This window comes from Nicotiana sylvestris, chromosome 11 (genome assembly GCF_000393655.2).
Source record: "Nicotiana sylvestris chromosome 11, ASM39365v2, whole genome shotgun sequence".
Classification (NCBI taxonomy): Eukaryota; Viridiplantae; Streptophyta; class Magnoliopsida; order Solanales; family Solanaceae; genus Nicotiana; species Nicotiana sylvestris.
The window spans coordinates 140257146-140282000 of record NC_091067.1 but is presented as its reverse complement, the minus strand read 5'-3'; the positions used below and the strand labels follow the sequence as shown (position 1 = coordinate 140282000).

The 24855-nt window shown below is 37.5% G+C and overlaps 4 protein-coding genes across 4 annotated transcripts; 3 read left to right on the top strand and 1 right to left on the bottom strand.

Annotated features, from left to right (window-relative positions):
• Positions 1 to 24: 24 nt before the first annotated feature.
• LOC104243033 (auxin-responsive protein SAUR64-like) lies at positions 25 to 1099 on the bottom strand. Its single transcript, XM_070162004.1, has 4 exons — positions 1062 to 1099; positions 745 to 814; positions 613 to 698; positions 25 to 454 (listed from the first exon to the last, which is right to left on the bottom strand). The coding sequence occupies exons 1-4, from the start codon at positions 1097 to 1099 to the stop codon at positions 25 to 27; spliced, it is 624 nt and encodes a 207-aa protein (XP_070018105.1).
• Positions 1100 to 1198: 99 nt separating this feature from the next.
• On the top strand, positions 1199 to 1612 carry LOC104243041 (auxin-responsive protein SAUR68-like). Its single transcript, XM_009798166.2, has one exon. The coding sequence runs from the start codon at positions 1199 to 1201 to the stop codon at positions 1610 to 1612; it is 414 nt and encodes a 137-aa protein (XP_009796468.2).
• Positions 1613 to 3071: 1459 nt separating this feature from the next.
• LOC104243040 (auxin-responsive protein SAUR68-like) lies at positions 3072 to 3485 on the top strand. The gene has a single exon (XM_009798165.1). The coding sequence runs from the start codon at positions 3072 to 3074 to the stop codon at positions 3483 to 3485; it is 414 nt and encodes a 137-aa protein (XP_009796467.1).
• Positions 3486 to 13021: 9536 nt separating this feature from the next.
• On the top strand, positions 13022 to 13711 carry LOC104242095 (uncharacterized). Its single transcript, XM_009797096.1, has one exon. It carries the CDS (start codon positions 13022 to 13024, stop codon positions 13709 to 13711), a length of 690 nt encoding a protein of 229 aa, XP_009795398.1.
• The last annotated feature ends 11144 nt before the right edge of the window (positions 13712 to 24855 follow it).

Genomic DNA, 24855 nt, shown 5'->3' with positions numbered 1-24855 from the left:
GTAACAAAACTTATGATGGTCAGGTCAATAAACTAGCAATTGTGTGTTTCTTTGTTCCCGTAGGCACGTAGCTGATGAGCATCGACTGGAAGCAACCGATACAAGCAAAGCATTCAGAAGATCTACAGCTACTCCTTTTCTGATGAGTGTTATGATGTAGTTCATGAAAGCGGCATCACATGGTAATGTAATAGGGCCATCAGTTGGGAGTCCAAACTCATCTTCAGACATGTTCAGTAGTTGTATGATTACCTGATTTTGAAGATAAGCCAAAGGAACCACAAAGCGCTTTTGATCAGCCGTATAAACCACAAAATGCCCTTTGTCAACTACAACAGATGGCGTGCTACAACTATCAGCATCATGTTCATTGGATCTTGAAAAAGTAATTCTCTTCCTCTGCATTGCTGCAAACTTCTGCCATTTCTTGGCCATCTTGATGAGTCTCTTAGCACTGATCATTGTTTGACAGTAAAAATTAGATAATTGACAACTTTGAAGGAAACTGACAATGCTTGTCTTGGATGATGTAAAGGCTCATAAATAGGTTTAAATTTAAAAGAGGCTGGAGATAGGCTTTGAGTTGCAGCTGAAGATTTTGCAGCTAATCACCAGACAAAGCAATGTGGTAATGCCTGTTGATAATGTTGATATGGGCTCTTTGAGTGTAGATGATCATAGGTTTTTTCTTGTATTCCCTTTGGTAGACAGAAAACATTTGTTAATTATACATGAGAGTCTCACCATTGCCAGCACATGGTTTTCTTTCACCAGCAAAACAGAATCTACCACTGAAAAGTCATAACTACTGCCACTGTTCAAAAGTCCTACATATGAGTTGATATCATAACTAACATGTCTATTCTGTTGTTATCAGCCGAAGCAAAGAAAGGAAGAAACTTTATCATCTTTCGAACATTTCAAACTAGCTTCATCCACAAATTTAAGGCCCCATATCGACATGGCCAACAGGCATCAGCACATGGGTTTGCCTTGGTGGTTAGTGGCAAAAACTTCAGCTCCAACTCAAATTCTGTCTCCATCCTGTTGTATAAATAAACCCCATTCCATGAGCATTTTCATCATCAACCACAACCATTATCTATTCAGTTATCAAAGGGTCTCTAAATACCTACTTTACTTTCTTGTTTCCAATCTTTTGGAGAGAACAATGCTCAGTGCTAAGAAACTCATCAAGATGGCTAGGAAATGGCAGAAGTTTGCATCCATGCAGAAGAAGAGGATTTCACTTCCAAGAAATGAAAATGATGTAGACGGTTGTAGTACATCTTCATCTTTTACAGCAGGTAAAGGCCAGTTTGTAGTTTATACAACTGATCAACGCCGCTTTGTGATTCCATTGGCTTATCTGGAAAATGAGGTCATTTTGCAACTTTTAAACATGTCTGAAGAAGAGTTTGGACTGCCAAGTGGAGGCCCTATTACATTACCATGTGATTCAGCATTCATGGACTACATCATTTCACTAATCAAGAAAGGTGCAGCTGCTGGAGATCTTCACAAAGCATTGCTCCTCTCAGTTACTTCATGTTGTTGTTCAATTTCTTCTTCGCACCAACAATGGGGAAAGCAGCAGCTCCTTGTTTATTAGTCATGATCATTATCTTTAGTAAATAATAGCTCCAAACAGATTGTATAGCATGTGAAAAGTAGGCACGTGAAATTGTGTATTACAGATGGAATATAACTTTATCTGAATTTTGACCAGATTTATACCTCTCATTCAATTTTCAGTTGGTGATTGAGAACTTTTAGATTCTCATCTTGGTGTGGCACTATTTACAGGAAACACTTATTTCTTATCCGAATAGTCAACTTTATTGATCAAAACTTACAGACATAAGATTCATGTCCATGCAATCGCTTGATGACATGAAAACTAACTTGAAAGGGTTCAAATGAAGTGAAATAGTAGAAACGTTTCACTTCCACTGCAGTTAAATCTCATACTTAATCGATTTAGATCAATAATGAAGCCATTGTTTACACAACTAACTGAAATGCAATAAGAAATCTCAATAGTTCACTTTGCTCGTACATCATACTTACCTCATCACCACTTGCATTTTAGTTTCTAGTAACAGGTCATTCATATTCAAATATATAGTGGTGAAGATTGTAATGCATTATCTTTCAGGTACAGATGTTCCTAAGTCTAGTTAGTGGCTTCTTTGTTGTTAAGAATATCGATTAATCCTGCGGGCTCTCCTCAGCCTATTGAACCAAAGCCTATGCTGGTGACATGATAAAAAATATATCAAGACATTGCATGTGCAATTGCAGTTGGCCATAATATCTGGACTCATTGTTTAGAGAAACCACCTAGCAGAAACCAAGTGGGTTCAGCTGCATAGAAATAAGGTTGTAAATTTACTACTTTAACTTGGCTCTAGAAAATGGAAGAAATATATCAACCTCTTTGCTTAAAATGGACAACTAGCCATGTCCACTAATCCTAAGGTTCCATATTAAATAGCAGCACATGATTTTGCCTTGCCTACCTGATAGAGATGTTAATTTTAGCTACAATTCAAAGTCATTATGTAAAATCAAATAGCCATTGTCACTATTTAAAGGTTCCCTACCTACATGACAAAGCAGTTAGCAAAACATGGTTTTGCCTTTCACCAGCAAAACATAAATCTATCACTGAAAATTCATTTATTCATTTAAAGATCTCAAACTATTGGCACTTATGAGAATCCTAGATATGAGTTGATAACATACCTAACACTTCCATTCTGTTGTTGAGTAAACTGAAGAAAGGAAGAAACTTATCATCTTCCATACATTTAAACTAGCTTCATTCACAAATTTAAGGCCCCATATCAACCTAGCCAACAGGCATCAGCACATGGCTTTGCCTTGGGTGGTTAGTGGCAAACACTTCAGCTCCAACCTCTTGTATAAATAACACCACTTCCACGAGCCATTTCATCATCAAGAACAAGCATTATCAATTCAGCTATCAAAAGTCTCTAAATATCTACTTTACTTGTTTCCAATCTTCAAAGAAAAGAACAATGCTTAGTACTAAGAAGCTCATCAAAATGGCCAGGAGATGGAAGAGGTTTGCGGCCATGCAGAGGAAGAGAATTTCACTTCCAAGAAATGGCAGTGCTTCAGATAGTTGTAGTACATCTTCATCTTTTACAGCCGGTAAAGGCCAGTTTGTAGTTGATACAACTGATCAAAGACGCTTTGTAATTCCCTTGGATTTTCTGGAAAATGAGATTATTTTGGAACTTTTAAACTTGTCCGAAGAAGAGTTTGGGCTGCCAAGTGGTGGTCCTATTACATTACCATGTGATTCAGCTTTCATGGACTACATTATTTCAGTAATCAAGAAAGGTACAGCTGCTGTGGATCTTCACAAAGCATTGCTCCTCTCAGTTACTTCATGTTGTTGTTCAACTTCTTCTTTGCACCAAGAATGGGGAAACCAGCAGCTTCTTGTTTATTAAGTCATGATCATTATTTTAGTGAATGATAGCTCAAAATAGATTGTATATAGCAGGTGAAAAGTAGGCAATTGAAACTGTGTATTACAGATGGAATAGAACTTTGTCTGAAATTTAACCAGATTTATAGATCTCGGTTTTTTAGTTTGATGATTGAAAACTTCTAGATTAATCTCATCTTGGGCTGTCACTATCCGAGTAGTCAACTTTTTCGATTAAAACTTACAGATAAATGAATTAAGCCCAGGCAAGTCTTAATGACACGAAAACTAACTTTAACGAGTTCAAATGGAGTGAATTCATAAAAGTGTACCCCTTCCATGGCATTAAACCTCATACTTAATCAATCTAGAATGAAAAAAAAGCAGCAGATAACAAGAATGTAATGATGTCCATCTCATTGAAGAAGTATTAGGCATGTGCCTAATAAGAGTTTTCTTTGGTTTGGTAGCCAACCTTGTTGACTTGGTTTGGTTGGTAGCCAACCTTGTTGAATTTCTTTGGTTTGGTAGCCAACTTTGTTGAATTGTGAAAAATGTGTGTAAATTGTCAAATATTGTAGGCTTTAGAGGGTGAAGCTTTGGCTATAAAAGGAGAGCTTCAACTCTCATTTCTTCACACCAACAAAGAGAGAAAGAAAGAGTGAGGTTTCACAGACAAGGTATAAGAAAATAGTCTGTGAGGAAAATAGAGAGTGAGCGATATTGTAGTGAGGTGAGAATATCAAAAGAGGGTTATTTCTTTTGAGTGTTGTAGTGGTCTTTGGAGTATTTACCTCCGACCTACAAAGTGTAAAATTCCTTACTATAGTGATATCAGTTGCTCCTCTCGGGGTCGTGGTTTTTTTCCCTTATTCAGAAGGGTTTTCCACGTAAAAATCTTGGTGTCATTGTTACTCTTTTATTCTTGTTAATTACCGTATCTCGGTGCTACATTATTATTCCGCTTTATTACCGTGAATATTATTTTGGTAAGGGGTTTATTCCCAACAACTGGTATCAGAGCACAGGTTCTGCTCGTTCACTGAAATACTATTCACTGTCGGTAGTACTATACTTGGTGAAAAATAAAAATGTCCGGAGTAAAGTACGAGGTAGCAAAATTCAATGGAGATAACGGTTTCTCAACATGGCAAAGAAGGATGAGAGATCTGCTCATCCAACAAGGATTACACAAGGTTCTAGATGTTGATTCCAAAAAGCCTGATACCATGAAAGCTGAGGATTGGGCTGACTTGGATGAAAGAGCTGCTAGTGCAATCAGGTTGCACTTATCAGATGATGTGGTAAATAACATCATTGATGAAGACACTGCACGTGGAATTTGGACAAGGTTGGAAAGCCTATACATGTCCAAAACGCTGACAAATAAATTGTACCTGAAGAAGCAGTTATACGCCCTACACATGAGTGAAGGTACGAATTTTTTGTCACATTTAAATGTGTTTAACGGACTAATCACACAGCTTGCCAACCTCGGAGTGAAAATCGAGGAAGAAGATAAAGCCATCTTGCTATTGAACTCGTTGCCATCTTCGTACGATAATTTGGCAACAACCATCCTGCACGGTAAGACTACTATTGAGTTGAAAGATGTCACATCGGCTCTTCTACTCAATGAGAAGATGAGAAAGAAGCCTGAAAATCAAGGACAGGCTCTCATCACAGAAGGTAGAGGCAGGAGTTATCAAAGGAGTTCGAACAACTATGGTAGATCCGGAGCTCGTGGGAAGTCAAAGAACCGATCCAAATCAAGAGTCAGAAATTGCTACAACTGTAATCAACCAGGTCACTTCAAAAGAGATTGCCCAAATCCAAGGAAGGGCAAAGGTGAAACCAGTGGCCAGAAGAATGACGACAACACAGCCGCCATGGTGCAAAATAATGATAATGTTGTCCTCTTTATAAATGAGGAAGAGGAATGCATGCACCTGTCAGGTCCAGAGTCGGAATGGGTGGTTGACACAGCGGCATCTCACCATGCCACACCGGTAAGAGATCTTTTTTGCAGATATGTAGCAGGTGATTTCGGCACAGTGAAAATGGGTAACACAAGTTACTCAAAGATTGCAGGGATTGGTGACATTTGTATCAAGACAAATGTCGGATGCACATTGGTTCTAAAGGATGTGCGGCATGTACCTGATTTACGGATGAACTTGATCTCGGGAATTGCTTTAGACCGAGATGGATACGAGAGCTATTTTGCAAATCAAAAGTGGAGACTCACTAAGGGATCATTGGTGATTGCAAAGGGAGTTGCTCGTGGCACGTTGTACAGGACAAATGCAGAAATATGCCAAGGTGAATTGAACGCGGCACAAGATGAGATTTCTGTAGATTTGTGGCACAAAAGAATGGGTCATATGAGCGAGAAGGGATTGCAGATTCTTGCCAAGAAATCACTCATTTCTTATGCCAAAGGTACAACGGTAAAACCTTGTGACTACTGTTTATTTGGTAAGCAGCATAGAGTCTCATTTCAGACATCGTCTGAAAGAAAATTGAATATACTTGATTTAGTATATTCTGATGTTTGCGGCCCAATGGAAATTGAATCAATGGGCGGTAACAAATATTTTGTTACTTTTATTGATGATGCTTCACGAAAATTATGGGTTTATATTTTGAAAACCAAAGATCAGGTGTTTCAAGTTTTCCAGAAGTTTCATGCTCTAGTAGAAAGGGAGACGGGTCGAAAGCTAAAGCGTCTCCGAAGTGACAATGGAGGTGAGTACACTTCAAGGGAATTTGAAGAGTATTGTTCAAGTCATGGGATCAGACATGAAAAGACAGTTCCTGGAACCCCACAGCACAATGGCGTAGCCGAGAGGATGAACCGCACCATTGTGGAGAAGGTGAGAAGCATGCTCAGAATGGCTAAACTGCCTAAGTCATTCTGGGGTGAAGCAGTTCAGACAGCCTGTTACCTGATCAATAGGAGTCCATCAGTTCCGTTGGCGTTTGAAATCCCAGAGAGAGTCTGGACCAACAAGGAGGTGTCCTACTCGCATCTGAAGGTGTTCGGTTGCAGAGCTTTTGCACATGTACCAAAAGAGCAGAGAACAAAGCTGGATGATAAATCTATTCCCTGCATATTTATCGGATATGGAGATGAAGAGTTCGGGTACAGACTGTGGGATCCTGTAAAGAAGAAGGTCATCAGAAGTAGAGATGTAGTCTTCCGAGAAAGTGAAGTTAGAACTGCTGCTGATATGTCAGAAAAGGCGAAGAATGGTATAATTCCTAACTTTGTTACTATTCCTTCTACTTCTAACAATCCCACAAGTGCAGAAAGTACGACCGACGAGGTTGCCGAGCAGGGGGAGCAACCTGGTGAGGTTATTGAGCAGGGGGAGCAACTTGATGAAGGTGTCGAGGAAGTGGAGCACCCCACTCAGGGAGAAGAACAACCTCAACCTCTGAGGAGATCAGAGAGGCCAAGGGTAGAGTCACGCAGGTACCCTTCCACAGAGTATGTCCTCATCAGTGATGAGGGGGAGCCAGAAAGTCTTAAGGAGGTGTTGTCCCATCCAGAAAAGAACCAGTGGATGAAAGCTATGCAAGAAGAGATGGAATCTCTCCAGAAAAATGGCACATACAAGCTGGTTGAACTTCCAAAGGGTAAAAGACCACTCAAATGCAAATGGGTCTTTAAACTCAAGAAAGATGGAGATGGCAAGCTGGTCAGATACAAAGCTCGATTGGTGGTTAAAGGCTTCGAACAGAAGAAAGGTATTGATTTTGACGAAATTTTCTCCCCCGTTGTTAAAATGACTTCTATTCGAACAATTTTGAGCTTAGCAGCTAGCCTAGATCTTGAAGTGGAGCAGTTGGATGTGAAAACTGCATTTCTTCATGGAGATTTGGAAGAGGAGATTTATATGGAGCAACCAGAAGGATTTGAAGTAGCTGGAAAGAAACACATGGTGTGCAAATTGAATAAGAGTCTTTATGGATTGAAGCAGGCACCAAGGCAGTGGTACATGAAGTTTGATTCATTCATGAAAAGTCAAACATACCTAAAGACCTATTCTGATCCATGTGTATACTTCAAAAGATTTTCTGAGAATAACTTTATTATATTGTTGTTGTATGTGGATGACATGTTAATTGTAGGAAAAGACAAGGGGTTGATAGCAAAGTTGAAAGGAGATCTGTCCAAGTCATTTGATATGAAGGACTTGGGCCCAGCACAACAAATTCTAGGGATGAAGATAGTTCGAGAGAGAACAAGTAGAAAGTTGTGGCTATCTCAGGAGAAGTACATTGAACGTGTACTAGAACGCTTCAACATGAAGAATGCTAAGCCAGTCAGCACACCTCTTGCTGGTCATCTAAAGTTGAGTAAAAAGATGTGTCCTACAACAGTGGAAGAGAAAGGGAACATGGCTAAAGTTCCTTATTCTTCAGCAGTCGGAAGCTTGATGTATGCAATGGTATGTACTAGACCTGATATTGCTCACGCAGTTGGTGTTGTCAGCAGGTTTCTTGAAAATCCTGGAAAGGAACATTGGGAAGCAGTCAAGTGGATACTCAGGTACCTGAGAGGTACCACGGGAGATTGTTTGTGCTTTGGAGGATCTGATCCAATCTTGAAGGGCTATACAGATGCTGATATGGCAGGTGACATTGACAACAGAAAATCCAGTACTGGATATTTGTTTACATTTTCAGGGGGAGCTATATCATGGCAGTCTAAGTTGCAAAAGTGCGTTGCACTTTCAACAACTGAAGCAGAGTACATTGCTGCTACAGAAACTGGCAAGGAGATGATATGGCTCAAGCGATTCCTTCAAGAGCTTGGATTGCATCAGAAGGAGTATGTCGTCTATTGTGACAGTCAAAGTGCAATAGACCTTAGCAAGAACTCTATGTACCATGCAAGGACCAAACACATTGATGTGAGATATCATTGGATTCGAGAAATGGTAGATGATGAATCTCTAAAAGTCTTGAAGATTTCTACAAATGAGAATCCCGCAGATATGCTGACCAAGGTGGTACCAAGGAACAAGTTCGAGCTATGCAAAGAACTTGTCGGCATGCACTCAAACTAGAAGACAGTGCTACCTCCTCTGGATGAATGAGACTGGAGGGGGAGATTGATGATGTCCATCTCATTGAAGAAGTATTAGGCATGTGCCTAATAAGAGTTTTCTTTGGTTTGGTAGCCAACCTTGTTGACTTGGTTTGGTTGGTAGCCAACCTTGTTGAATTTCTTTGGTTTGGTAGCCAACTTTGTTGAATTGTGAAAAATGTGTGTAAATTGTCAAATATTGTAGGCTTTAGAGGGTGAAGCTTTGGCTATAAAAGGAGAGCTTCAACTCTCATTTCTTCACACCAACAAAGAGAGAAAGAAAGAGTGAGGTTTCACAGACAAGGTATAAGAAAATAGTCTGTGAGGAAAATAGAGAGTGAGCGATATTGTAGTGAGGTGGGAATATCAAAAGAGGGTTATTTCTTTTGAGTGTTGTAGTGGTCTTTGGAGTATTTACCTCCGACCTACAAAGTGTAAAATTCCTTACTATAGTGATATCAGTTGCTCCTCTCGGGGTCGTGGTTTTTTTCCCTTATTCAGAAGGGTTTTCCACGTAAAAATCTTGGTGTCATTGTTACTCTTTTATTCTTGTTAATTACCGTATCTCGGTGCTACATTATTATTCCGCTTTATTACCGTGAATATTATTTTGGTAAGGGGTTTATTCCCAACAGAATGTACTCATTTGGAATTGTAATAACAAATCTCAATGGTTCACTCTGTAGCATACTTCCCTCATCGCCACTTGGATTCTAACTTCAAGTAATAGGTCATTCATACAGGGGCGAAGCTACAGCCTATCAAGGGTGGTCAATTGACTACCCTTCGTCGATAATTACATTGTGTATATAGGTAAAATATTAGGCTTTAGAGGTATATAACATATATTGAACACCCTTTATCGGGAACTTTTTTCACTTCTTTCAAGTTTGAACACCCTTGGCGGAATTCCTCGCTTCGTTACTGATTCATACAAGTTGTGCACTTAGCATATCCAGATTTTGGACTTCACAATTAAATGAATAAGGTGATTATATGACTAGTTAAATAGAAGGTTACGTTAAAAGCTGCATTAAGCCGTTTTTACAGTCATATGGATAAGTTTCATCTCATTACTGTTGATGAAAACTTATATTGATCGTGAAAATCAAACAGTTAATTCTGAATTATCATTCAGTTATCCAACAGCTGACTGACACTGGAATGAGTAAGTCCCAAGAGATGTTGGCAAAAGAAAAGCAGAATAAAACAAATTAATGCTTCTTTACCCTCTATAACTTCAGTATGGTGGTTTTTATTAGCACAACTTGCCTTGGCTAAAAACTTATGATAAGGTTTCCTATCTACATGACCAAGCAGGCAGCAACACATGGTTTTGCCTTTTCATCAGTAAAACATAATCTGCCACTACAACAACAACAACATTTTTGCGCGAACCCCGCTGGTTTTGCGCGGACCGCGGTCATTTTTGTGCAGTCAGCGGTGTCGGAATCCGAGGGGTACCCTGTAAATATGAGGTTTTGGTTTTTATTTGATATTTTGACCTAGAGAGCTTGGATTTTGGCGATTTTTCGAAAGTTTTTCAAGAAATTGGTCGGGGTAAGTGATTCTAACTCAGATTTAGTTAGAGTACATGAATCTATCACTGAATTCATCATTTAATTCGTGATTTGAGATGGAATTTGGGAAGAAAATTATGGAACCTTTCAAAAATGTAAAATGATGATTTGAAGGACCAAATGGTATCGGAATTGGATAATTTTGGTATGGTTAGACTCGTGAGGGTATGAGGATTCTAAAAATGTAAATTTTACCCGATTCCGAGATGTGGGCCCGGGGCTCGGGTTTTGCTAATTTCGAGATTTTTGATATTTTTCGAATGTTTTCGCTTGGGCTATGTTCCCTTAGCATATTGTGACCTATTCATTCTAATTTTGGATAGATTTGACGCGCGTGGAGGCCAATTTGAGAGGCAAGGGCATAGCGAGTTAGAGTTTTGGCCAGTTTGAGGTGAGTAATTGATGTAAATGATGTCCTGAGGGTTTGAAACCCCGGAATTTCACATCGTAACACTATATTGAGGTGACTTACACGCCGGATAACGGGCGTGGGTAGAGCACCGTTGGGGATTGCAACTTGGTCCGTCCCGAGAGATGTTTTTACCGTATTTTCTACTTGAACTAAATTGAGAATCATCCTTACTTGGATTTAATTGTTACATTTGGGCTTCTTGCCAATTATTTAAATCCTTCAGGGATTGACATCACTGTTTTCGCATACATGCATATCATTTGATCTCAAGTCCAAGGTTTTAAATACTGTTTTGCAAACTCAGCCATCTTTCTAAGATTTGAAAACTTAAATGATATTTCGGGCTGAGAACTACTGTTTTACAAATGCCCAAGGGGCTTATGATGATTTCTGGACTGAGCATGGATCGGGCTGCGCGCCGCAGCAGTGTTATATTGATATTGAGGCCGAGAGCCTGGTTGATTATACTGATATTGATATGAGGCCGATGGCCTAGATTTGATGCCACGAGATGACTTGATATTGCGCTTGGGCTGTAGGAGCCCCTCCGGAGTCTGTACACACCCCCAGTGAGCGCCGTCGACGATAAATAAAATGGATGGCTTGGGCTGCACGCCGCAGTGGGTACTAGAGTGTACCATCATATGCATTGCATTGCACTCATGCATTTGTTTTTATCTGTTATACCTGTCTCAGTATTTGGTACTCTGACTTAATTGACTTGTTGCTTCACTATTTGTTGTTCTAAACTGCCAGTTATAGTTTACTTTGTATTTTTCCATGATTTCTTATTCTCAGCCTTTATTTATGTTTATTACTCACTGGGTCGGAGTACTCACATTACTCCCTGCACCTTGCGTGCAGATCCAGGTACACCACAGGCTGAGTGAGGATTTGTTTAGCTGAGCAGCAGTATCCGGGAGTATTGTGGTAGTTGCATGGTGTTCGCAGCCTTGATCTCTCCCCTCTATCTCTATCTTTTATTCCGCATTTTTCCTAGACAGACTTGTAATAGGTGGATATTCTGTATTAGAGGCTCATATTCGTGACACCGAATTCTATTGGGCTATGGTGTGGTATTTTAGTTGAATTTCCGCAGATTTTATTATTAATTATACACTTGAGAGTGATGACTTAGTAAATTCTCTGTGATATTTATCTATAATCTGAATAAGAATTTGGGATAATGTTGTTGAATGGTCGGGCTTGCCTAGCAGTGTGTTGGGCGCCATCATGACCGGGGTTGGGGTCGTGACACCAAGAAATGGCAATGATACAGACAGTAGTAGTACATCTTCATTCTTTACAGCCGGAAAAGGCCAGTTTGTAGTTTATACAACTGATCAAAGACGCTTTGTGATTCCATTGCCTTACCTGGAAAATGAGGTCATTTTGCAACTTTTAAACATGTCCGAAGAAGAGCTTGGGCTGCCAAGTGGAGGCCCTATTACATTACCTTGTGATTTAGGCATTTAATGAAGTGTATTACAGATGGATAGAGCTTTATAAAAAATTTAACCAGATTTATTGATCTCAGTTTTTCAATTTGATGATTCAGAACTTACAGATAAAATTTTCTTGTATGACCTTTTGAGTGCTATATGTATAGTTAAGTGACTTTTGTGTTATAAACGAAAAGAACATGACTTTAATAGGTAATTTCGAATAGTTGAGTGACCATTTGCTAATGGACTCGAACATCAAAGCGACATATATACAGCAAAATCCCTTCAGCTGTTTGTCTAATGCCATTGCAGATGATGATCATAACTAATATTTAAATCAAGAAGTAAATAATAGAAGAATTGCACTAGTGTTGGTCCAAGAATGTTTCTTATAGTACTACTAGTAACAGATTAATTAGCTATGAGCCTTTGACAATACCTCTGTTTGTATGACTACTTAATTTCAATCAAAAGAGATGAAACTGGCTAATAGTACGTTTCAAAAGAGATTATATTATAATCCCCCATTAATAGTTTCCTGCGGATTAATTATAAATTTTCTGCGGATTTTCTTATATAATGCCCAACAAAATTCCTATGTAATACGTGATTTTCTTGTAGTGTTATAATTAACTGACTTTTATACTCTTATAATTTTAAGTTATTTTTTCAATACCAATGTCCAAAAAGGTAAAAGTATTTGAATTCGTGTAGAGTCCATATGTATTTGTAAATTAAAAGTAGCGCGCGGTTCATGAGTCCCGATCAATAACTGAGATCTTCATATTTGCGCGCGGTTCAAAAACTTGTTGAAGTAATATAAGTTTTTTCCTATTTCCCTTCTATTTTCTATTTAACAAACATTAGGATCCTAATCCTAAACAATTTGGATTTTTAGCTTTTCCTAAATGGTTAATCCCAAACCATTTAGGATTTCGGAGATCCTTATTACTATTATTTATACTCTTCATTCCCTTTGTTTGTACATCACACTTTTAGTAACCAGAATCCAGTGCGTAAAGCATGGCACTGTATGTGCCTGGTACTAATAGGCAAACTATTCATTTACCTGTTATTGAACACACAGCTCGGGGTTGCCATTCTCAGTCAACAATCAAACAGAGCAATGCACCCGTCTATATCAATTGGTCTTTCCCTCCTTCGGGATTTATCAAGATTAATACGGATGACAGTTTTATACCCAATTCGGGATTAGCGGGATTTGGAGGTGTTGCACGAGACGACAAAGGAAGGTGGATAGGCGGATTCTACGACAGACTTAGTAAGAAAGCAACATCTAGCCTTACTCTGGAATTATGGGCTATACATGGTGGTCTAACCCTAGCTAAAAATTACAACTTAAAGAAGGTTATAATTGAAACTGACTCATATGATGCCCTAATGTTGCTAAGTGTGAGAAATGATATCAAAAGTCACCTTGATCACATGTTGCTAAGTGTGAGAAATGATGTCAAAAGTCACCTTGATCATTATGTGATAGAAGAATATAGGCGCCTCATGTCTGAACTTCAAATTTGTCTAATTCATACTTTGAGACAAGGTAACAATTGCGTCTATTACTTATCGAAGTTGGGAAGAAAGCAAAACCAAGAATTGGTAATATTACACCATCCACCGCTTTCCATGCATCAACTGCTTTGGCCAGACATGGCTCACATAGCATATGCTAGGAACCCTAAACATGCAATGTAATTTGGAAAGAAAATTATGAACTTGTACCATTTGTAAATATTAAGAAGAATATAAATGATATTTCATTTTGTTAATGTCAGAAGGTAGTATATTTCTTTAGAATTTTGAAAATCATTGTGAAGTACTTTTGTGATATTTCTATTTGGCTAGAAGCCTGCACGTTAATTAATCAAAGATATGGCATTCATTCTTTGCCGAGTTAATTAAGTAGGAATCAATAACACTTTTTAAAAAAATTAAATTATTTTCTTTAGTTTTTATGTATAGCTCATTTTTTTTTAGTAATATTTAAGTACGTTTTACCAAGGTAACTTACCAACGGACTTCCCTCCCTCGATAATCTGAGTCGGTGAAATGTTTTTAGTAATGCGATCTATTGCCCCTAAAACCTAAGATCATTTATGTTAACAAAATTGAATCAGACTAATCCAAAATTGTCACAACCTAAGTGCCCCATAAAAGCTCATTTCGTCCATCGTACAAATTTTTAGTAGAATATTTCTTTCATCATACTAAATGATACCAAAGTGCTCCATCAGAAGAAACGAAACTTTTAGTCATGCCATAGAAAAGCAAAATACATACTTTACCCATCGACCAGTACAAATCCCTCTTACACACTTGTTAAACACAGGAATAGTATTACACACCAAAACTTTTAAAACTGTGTCAATTATACACCTCTTTTGTCATGTGTCACACGCGCGTATTACACATAAAAGAGGCACCTGAAAACTAAAAAATTCATCTGAGATTTTTTTTTTATTTTCCCCTTTTTTTTTAACTATTTCCTTTTTAAATTAAAGAAAAAAAATATAACCCATGTCTTCTTTCCCAATCCCAAACCCCAGCGTTTCTTTCCCCCCTCCCCCTCCCATTTCGTCTTCTTCCCCAACCGCATCCTAGTTTTGTCTACTCCCTCATATTTCGCCTTTCCAACCCCCATGACTAAGAAGTAGTAAAAATCACCATTATTGACCTTTCGAAAAAGCTTAAAAATTTAATCGGGTCTTGTTGATTTTGGTGTTCCATGACCTAGAAAATTAGTTTGAATTCGTGATTATTGTTGAGTAAAAATTTACTAAAAATATGCTGAAAATTTGGTGATTAATTTTGATAAAATATAAAAAACACCATTAACAAGTTTAAAGCTTTCGGTTTGAGCTTGAATTTGAAATTTGTATAAGGATTTGTGATGAATGTTGTTAAAACTTTTTAAAAATTGTCAAAGAGTTGAATCTACAGTTAGGGAAGAAGGTGCTTGTGGTGGAAGGGTTGATGGTAGTATGGTGGTGGTGGAGAAGATGATGGGGTTGGGAAGATGAGGAGGGGTTTTCTTTTCTGTATTTTTTCTTTGGAAAGATGAGGAGAGGGGGTGGGTGGGGTGGGGGGCAGAGGTTTCCCCCCCCCCCAAGTTTTTCTTCTTTTTTTTCTGATTTATGACACGTGTCAGATGTTGATTGGCGTGTGTAACAGCAATATTTAAATATATCTGGTCAAACACTGAAGCGGTGTGTAATTGACACACTTTTAAAAGTTTTGGTGTGTAATATTATTTCCGTATTTAACAGATGTGTAAGAGAGATTTGAGTACAAGGTCGATGAGTAAAGTATATAATTTGCATAATGGAAAAGCAAGAGTTTTAACTATAAATAAGTGTTACTACCTCTAAGAACAAGCTGGGGTAAGTTGACACCTCTAAAATAGCTAAACTATGATCATAAAATTCAGAGGCGGACTCAGGATTCGGCGATCGCCGGACACCATGACATTCAATATAAATTTATCATTGCTTATAAAAATTGGTACGGGGCCTACGTTAATATCTGACTATTTCTTGAAGACATTTGCAAGTATACATGGAGCTTTTGCCGAAATTCGCGGGTGCCGGTGACCTCTCTACCTATAATGTGCGCCCGCCTTTAATAAAACCGAGCTCAACTTAAGATTGAAGCATAGTTGATATATAAAGTAAATAAAGCATACCTGAAGAATATGGTGCACATGATAGTAGGTACTCGACGAAATAGTCTAGCAAACTGGCCAGATGCTACCGTTATATAAAATGACTCTACTAATTAATTATGCATTAGACATTTAAAATATCTATACTATTAACATATATTTATATTAAGAATTAGTAAAACGAAAAGAACTAGTGTGCCAATAAAGGGGAATGAAACGCTTGAAACAAAACTAGGCATGTCTCGGACATGCATGCACATGGAATAAACTATAGAAAATGTCTTAAAAGTAATGTCTTAAAATTCTACATCACAGTTATTGTACGAGAATCGAAAAAAATAATAATTGTACGAGAAACCATCGCTCTTCATAAGATATTTTCTTTTTTAAAATTAGCGAAAGTCAAATGATTTAATTTGATGATGAGAATATCCATTAACGCGAAGAAAAAAAAATTATTGTTATTATACGAGGTTTGGCTCTTTGCAGACTTCAATCCGTACATTGAGCTTTGCCTTGCATCTTACTTTATAAACCGAAATATAGTGACAACTAATCTTAATAATTGTAAACCTAATTTGCACTATAGAGATCATTTTACCTGGTCAACTCATCAATTAAATAAAGTTTGATCATAGTTTATTATAGTGATTATTTGGGAAATTATTCTTTGTACCCATCTGATTAGTTAGTCAGACTCATCGGAATTAACATGCATTCACCATTCAATAGAATGATGCAACATAGAGAGTCATATCCAAAATTTTAACTTGGTATGTCCAATCTTTGCAGTTTTGCGACTGAACCTATTGCGCCTTTAAGATTATGAGTTGAAAACATAATATTTATTAAATTTTAGTAGTTTTTGTTGGAAAAAAATTGGATGATTATGAAGACTAAAAGGTTTAGCTTGAGGCGTGTCAAAGACACTGTTCTTAAGGATATTTCGCCCATACCATGATGAATAAAATTAGACGTATCCCCGAGGATTCAACAAACTCTTCTAGTTTAACTAGGAGCATAAACAACGAAGATTAAGACGAAAACCCAGCACAAAAGAAAAGGGAAGAAAAGTTTTAACTTTGTTTTTTCACTAATATCTAAAGATGAAAACCAACAAAGTATATATAGTCCAAAAAACTTCACAATCTGATTGAAGAATACGTTAACAACCAAAAATAAGCCATAAAGGCTTTTCTGTTACAAAAGTAAGCCATAAAGGCCTCTGTTATAAAAGTAAACCATAAAGGTTTCTGTTATAAAAGTAAGTTTCAAAAATAGTGTTCTTTCAAATGGTGAATTCAAATTTCAAAGCCACTGAACGTTTCTTTCAACAAGCAACGTTCTTAATCCATAAGAACAATACGTTAACAAATGATAATAACGTATAATAATTATCATTTAATTGTCGGTTTTTATTAGTCAAAAATTGAATTCAGACTTATCAAATTAGTGTTACAAATATATTTAAAATAGCTACTATAATAATGATTCATTAATATAATAGTAAGTAAATGAATCTAGTCATAGTTTTAGAATATTTCTTTTTTGAGATATCATAATTATTTTTTCTATCAATTTTTACAAATATATCTAAACTAATTTAATTTGTAAAAAAATTATTGGGTTCAGTTGAACGCGTAGCTTGATACCTACATCCTTTGCTGGTGATATGTTCCAAAGATGAAGCCAAGGTCGAAGGAATGACGTACTGTTGTACTTGTTTGGCTCTTCGTAGATTTGAAAGTTGCCCTACGTACAATAAGCTTAGTTATCGTATTAGTATTAAGTATACCTTACCTTATTTTAAACCGAATAATATGACCTTAATTTTAATTATTGCACTGCATGTCAATATATATTAACCCGGTAAACACAATGAATTCACATTTATTGTTAGACTAGGTCCATTTGATTGTGGCTGATTTATTTCTTCACTTTGGACCAGTAATAAGACCCGACCCAATCTTGTATTTATCTAAGGCTTATTATTTTGTACAAAAATAATTCAGTCATTTCTACATAGCACATAATAGAAAATATCTAGAAGCTTCTTCTTTTTCTCTAATAGAGATACTCGATTTTCATTCTCTGTGCTTCTAATATGAGAAATATATCGAAATCTAACATGGTATCAGAGCATAGATCCTTCTATGGCACGTTCTTCGCTTCCGATCGATCTTGTACAGAGCTTTATCTCGTTCCACATGATGTTCGACTCATTTAGGATTTTCTACTGATTTTTGTTTGATTTCTCAATCGGATTCTCACGTATTCAACAATTTTTTTATCTCAAATTGTTTGGTTATTGATAAGATTTGAAGATTTCGTGGTTTTCATCCTGAGCTAGGGTTTCGAAGTCAAGCCAAACTTTCTTCTTTTTCTGCTATGTTAGAAGGCCGTTTTCTCTTTTCCGGTTGCGAAAAGGCTGGTAACCTCGTATCACTTCATTCTTCTTTGTTGTGAATCGCATGCGTACTTGATCTGTAAATGTACATATGTTGTGTTGGCTAATAGGCATTTGCTTAAAAAAATGACAAATGGTAATAACACCAGTGCTGATGCAACTTCTTCCACTCCCTTACGCCTAATGTTTCATGAAGATGACTACACCCATCCTTGTCACCCTCTATATGTTCATCCATCAGACGTACTAGGAACCTCCTTAGTTTCCAGTCCTTTTGATGGAAGTTGCTATGGGAATTGGAAACGTAATGTGTTAGTTGCTTTGTCCATTCGTAACAAGCTAGATTATGTTAATGGTACTTCTCAGAGACCTCCTTAAGGTTCTCCTCTAGCTAGATAGTGGCAACGCTGCAATGACCTTGTTGTCTCTTGGCTGACTAACTCTATGTCCAAAGAAATATCCAGGAGTGTTGAATACTTTGAGTTTGCTAAGGATATTTGGACTGAGTTAGAAGAGAGGTATGGGAAAGCTGATGGTGCTAGCTTTGAACTAAAGAAGGAACTGACTCATATTTCCCAAGGGTCTATGGACATAGCATCATATTTCAACAAAATTAAGCAATTGTAGGTTGAGATTGCATCTTTGTCTACTGGAAGAGTTCAAATGTGTACTTGTGAGGGTAAGGCTGCTGAGGATGAAGAACAAAAGGTCTACCTGTTCCTCATGGGACTGAATGACACTTATGTCCAAACAAGAAGCAACATCATTATGATGAAGCCCTTACCTTCCATTAGTAATGTATATGTGATCTTGCTATTTGATGAGAAGCAGAGACAAGTTTCTGCTGGAACTCAATTTGCTTCCAACTTTGCTTCTTTCAGTGCTGGCGTATCCAGGCCTCCTCTATCTCCCAAAATAAATTTTGTACCTCAAAGGTCTACTGCCACTTTTAAGGGATCTTTTGAGCCTCACAGGTCTGTATTATCTGCAAATATTGTAAGAAATCTAGACATAACATTGATAAGTGCTACAAACTCCATGGCTTTCCTCCAAATTTCAAATCAAATAGATCTCTTCCTCCCAGAAGGTCTGTTGCACATGCTGAAGTGGATACTTCTGGTGCTTCTGCTATGTCAGCTGGTTTTGAAGGTGCTTTAGCTATGTCAGCTGGTTTTGAAGGTGCTTTTGCTATGTCAGCTCCTGAACAGTCCTATCTAGTTCCTAGTCTTACCAAGGACCAATATTCTCAACTAATGTTTCTCCTTCAACAATCTCAATTGTCTCCATCAACATCATCTACTTCCTCAATCAACTATCTTGCTTCTGCTAACTTTGCTGGTGAGTTTTTACCTCCCAATGGTGTGTCTTATGGTACATGTATGCTGACTAAGATAGTATACTTTGGGTGACAGACTCTGGGGCATCCGACCACATGACTTCCCTTAAACATTTACATTTTAATGTTCAAACACTTTCTGTACACTACCTTGTTTCTCTCCCTAATGGGTATAAGGTTAAGGTCACAAATGCTGGATCCTTGACCTTGTTCCATGACTTGGTTCTTCACAATGTACTTTATATTCCTTGTTTTCAATATAATCTCATATCTGTGTACAAATTACTTTCCCATGATGATGATATTGTACAATTTACCAAGGCTGCTTGTACCCTACAGGGCCCTTCAGCGAGGAAGCCAGTGGTTCTTGGTAGATTGGACAATGGACTCTACAAACTGTTTTAGAATGCCAAGCCTCCAGCATCATCTACTTTACCTCTTTCTAATTCCCTTAATTCTTGTTTGCTTAATTCAGTTTCTGTTCCTATTTATATACCTAATGATACTGCCATTGTAAATACCAATACTGTTTTACATAATGTGAATAAAGATGATGTTGTTTGGCATTACATACTTGGTCACATTCCTTTCTCTAAAATGAAGTGCATTTCTGGTCTTAAATGCAAACTATTTCCAAACAGTCATTCAATTGTCCAGTTTGTCCATTAGCTAGGCAGACCAGGTTATCTTTCCTTGATAGTTTTATTCACTCCACCCAGCACTTCCAGTTAATACACATAGACACTTGGGGACCTTATTCTATTCCTACCTATGATGGTTCTAGGTATTTTTTAACCATTATGGATGACTACTCTAGAGCTACTTGGACACATTAAATGGGAGCCAAGAGCAATGCCTTTGAATTGCTCAAAGCTTTCATTGCTATGGTTGAAACCCAATTCCTTTCTAAAGTTCAAACTGCTAGAAGTAATAATGCTTTGGAGCTGGGATCTAGTTCTTCTAGTTGCCTTTTCTTCAGAAAAAAGGATTGTCCGCCATACCTCCTGTACTCATACTCCTCAACAGAATAGTGTTGTGGAGAGAAAACAAAGACATTTACTAGAAACTGTTAGGGCACTTTTGTTTCAATCTCACTTACCCCATAAGTTTTGGTGTGACTATCTCTTAACTATCACCTATTTGATTAACAGATTTCCTTCTCCTCTTCTTAATAACAAAAGTCCCTATGAATTACTTCATTCTACCACTCCTACTTACCACCACCTTAGAGCCTTTTGGGTGCCTTTGTTACTCAACTTTCACCACCCATCACAAAGACAAGTTTCTTCCCAGATCCATTCCTTGTGTTTACATTGGCTACCCTTTTGCCAAAAAGGGCTACAAACTTCTTAATCTTCAAAATAACTCATGTTTTGTATCAAGAGATATCATTTTCTATTAGCACATTTTTCCTTTCTGTCAATCCTCTTATGTTGTACCTCAAGTCTCCTCATTTCCCTTTTCTGCTTGTTTTGATGAGAGTTCTTTTCCTCCCTCTTATTCTCCTTCTCACACTTCACCTAATTCTTCTACTGATACTCCCTCCTCCTCTGTTCCCACCTCCATATCTTCTCCTTCTCCTGATTCTATCCCTCATGTACCTCCTTCTGTTTTAAGAAGATCTTCCAGACCACACAATCTACCTAGCTATCTCAAGAGTTATGTTTGCACCTCCACTTCTTCTGCTCCTCCCTCCAGGTCTGTCTCCAATGATCAAACTCTTATTCAACCTCATGTTCATGAGCCTTACTCTTACTCTCAGGCTGTTGCTGTCCCTAAATGGAAGAAAACTATGAGATGTGAATTTGAGGCCGTGGATGCCAACAGAACTTGGGACATTATTGAATTGACTCCTGACAAGAAACCTATTGGATGCAAATGGATATACAAGGTTAAATATAGGGCTGATGGGAGTATTGAAAGATATAAAGCTAGGTTAGTAGTTAGGGGGGACACTCAAGTTGAGGGTATTGATTTTAATAAAACCTGTGGTCAAGATGTCTTCTGTCAAAACTCTGATTGTTGTAGTTGTTAAGAAACATTGGCCCCTCTTTCAACTAGATGTGAATAATGCTTTCTTACATGGTGACCTTGATGAAGAGGTTTTCATGAAGTTGCCATCTTGTCTCATTGTTCCTCATTCTGCTTCTTCTTCTGCTCCTTTGGTTTGTAAGCTCCAAAAATCTCTTTATGGTTTAAGACAGGCTTCCAGACAATGGTATACAAAATTGTCTCATGCTTTATGCTCCAAGGTCTTCTCTCATTCCTTAAATGATTACTCTGTTTTTACCAAAGGTTCTGGAGATTCTTTAGTCATCTTGGTTTTATATGTAGATGATATCATCTTGACTGGGTGTGATCTAGTTGAATTGACTGCTTTGAAGTCCTTTCCCAATGATCAGTTCAAGATTAAGGACTTGGGCTCTCTTAACTACTTCCTTGGCATTGAGGCCTTATACACTGACTCTGGGGTCCTTCTTCATTAAAAATTTTTATTCATGATTTGCTGACTGATTTTCATTCCTTTGAATTCTCTCATGTCACTTGTCCTCTTGCGTTGAATGTCAAGTTGAGAGATAAGGTTGGAATTCCGTTGCCCAAACCTGAAGTGGTCGTTTGGTATGAGGTATTAGGTGGGATAAGAGTTGAGATTAAATTTGTACCTTGTTTGGTTGGAGGTATAAATTTATCCTGGGATAAATTTGCACCTCTAACCAAACAAGGTATAAACATAATTGCAAATCTTATCCCATCTTATACCACTTTATACCATCAATTGTGGGATTATATTATTTTATCTTTTATGTGGTATAAATTAGTACCGAGATTATAATCCCCGGATTATAATCCCAGTACTATTTTGTCCACGTACCAAATGTAGGCGAAGAGTACAGGAGTTTAGTGGGCAAGCTGAATTTTCTGACGTACACTAGGCCTGACCTTAGCTTTGCTGTTCAGCACCTGAGTCAGTTTATGCAATCTCCTTGGATTCCACACATGCAGGCTGCCTTACACTTGCTGCGATACCTCAAGGGCACATCTGATTTTGGCATCTTTCTTAATAACTCTCCTGACTTGTCCCTACAGGTTTATTGTGACAGTGATTGGGCTTCTTGCCCATACAGCCGCAAGTCTGTCACTGGTTTTAATATTTTTCTTGGGGGCATCTTGTTGGGCTGAAATTCAAAGAAGCAACCTGTTGTCTCTCTCTTCTCAGGTGTAACTGAGTATAGGTCTATGAGTAAGGCTATGGCAGAGTTGTCTTGGCTTACTAGATTGTTGGCTGATTTTGGAGTTTTTCCCTCTTTACATGTTCCTTTGTTTTGTGATAATCAGGCATCCCTCCACATTGCACGAAACCCTGTTTTCCATGAACGCACTAAACACATTGAGTTGGACTGTCATTTTGTCTGTGGTAAGGTTGGGGATGGCCTGATCAGCCTTCTTGACATCTCTAGTGCTTCTCAAGTGGCTGATGTTCTTACCAAGGTGTTATCTGGACCTGTTCATCATCTTCATGTTCGCAAGTTGGGAGTTGTGTTACCCTCCAGCTTGAAGGAGGCTGTTGGACTAGGTCCATTTGATTGTGGCTGATTTATTTCTTTACTTTAGGCCAGTAATAAGACCCGACCCAATCTTGTATTTATCTAAGACCTATTATTTTGTACAAAAACAATTCATTCATTTTTACACAACACATAATAGAAAATATCCAGAAGCTTCTTCTTTCTCTCTAATGGAGATACTCGATTTTCATTCTCTATGCTTCCAGTCTGAGAAACATATCTACATTTATCGTGAATTATTAATTATTGGGGTATATTATTTAAAAGACAATACGGTGCACAAAGCATCCTATGTTTACACAGGGTCCCGAGAAAGACAGTACCCCAAGGGGATGTGATGTAGACAGCTTACCATAATGCAAGTATTAGTATTAGGGTATTATTTAAACAAACAAAAAAAAGAATATCTGATAGATCAGACTCATGATAACCATGTATATCTAACTATTGCCTCTGAAGGAAAATAAACATTTGAAAGAAAAATGAAAGGAAAAAGAACAAAGCACAAATTGCGACCATAATTGCTCCTAGATTATTGTAATTGCTTAATTTCTTTCCCTTATTTTATATCTCCCGAAGAAAGGTAAGTTCAGCACTCTATGTTCTTAACTTCCCATGATAAAGTTCCTTCCATGGAATAAACTATCTTTAGCTATACGATTTACGTTATATGCACTAATAGTGTTCCAAATTTTGTTACATTATCAGTGTGATTGAGCACGATTGACCCAGTTAAAATAGGTTATTTATCATTTATTAAAGATTACACCAATTAATGTTGTCAAATAGAGTTACATGTAACTACATTTTAAATGATTGATTGTGTAAATATTTTTTTTTTATAATTTTAGTGTAGTATACATACAACTTATACTCTTAATTATATTTCCGATATATCATCCTAGCTTTGCTAGCTGTATGGGTCAAAATCTGACCACATGTGGATTAGCGCTAAAAGGAATGGTAAGGGGTCGACTAAGCTATGGTCGTACCCACAAGGCATAATAACAACGAGTATCTCGGCCACTGCTGGGATCGATCCGTCAAAAAGCTTATATGCCAAAATAAATGTTGTGATACTTGAGGGAGGCAACGTGAAGTACAATCAAGGGATGAAGTCATTTTGGTTAAGGACCATTGGACGAAAGGGAATATTGATAATATATATATGAGGTAAGAAGACAAGAAAAAGGGAGCTCACTCCCTCAATAGGGAGAGACAGAGGAATAGGAAAAGATCTCTAACAACAATAAAGCGAACGCCTAAATCTTGGTTGCAAATCTTTGTAATCATCATTGCTGAATCAATAAAGATAGATCTCATAGTTATTAATGGCATTCCTTCCTTTCCTTCTTTGCTCTTACATTACGGAACAATATGTCAAGAATGTAAGCCTATCATTTATATTTGATATCTTATATGGTCCCAGAAGTTTATAAGCTTGATTATTATATCTTATTCTCTTATTCAATGTGCTTAGATCTAGAGTTAATTATCCTTGGCTAAGATTTATCCTCTATTTTCATCATTAATTAGTTTAGCAAAAAGCTAGATACTTTTTGGTCAACCAATTTGGCTGTCTGTGGGGATTTCTTAGCCAAATATTTAGTTTCTGTTAGATCTAAAACCAGCCAAGTGTCACTTTCAGGTTGTCATAGCCTCACCATCTCGGTATAAACACCAACTCGAAAAAAGTGATAGATAAGCTTTTGAGATAACCAAACCAATCTGGGTCAAATCTCTACATGAAATCAAAATTATGTCTGATGTCTATGCAAAATCCACGCCTCATCTATAGCGATGGGTCTGGCACGTCATATGCATGTTTAAAGTAGGATCACGGTCACTATGCACTTAGTATTACCATAA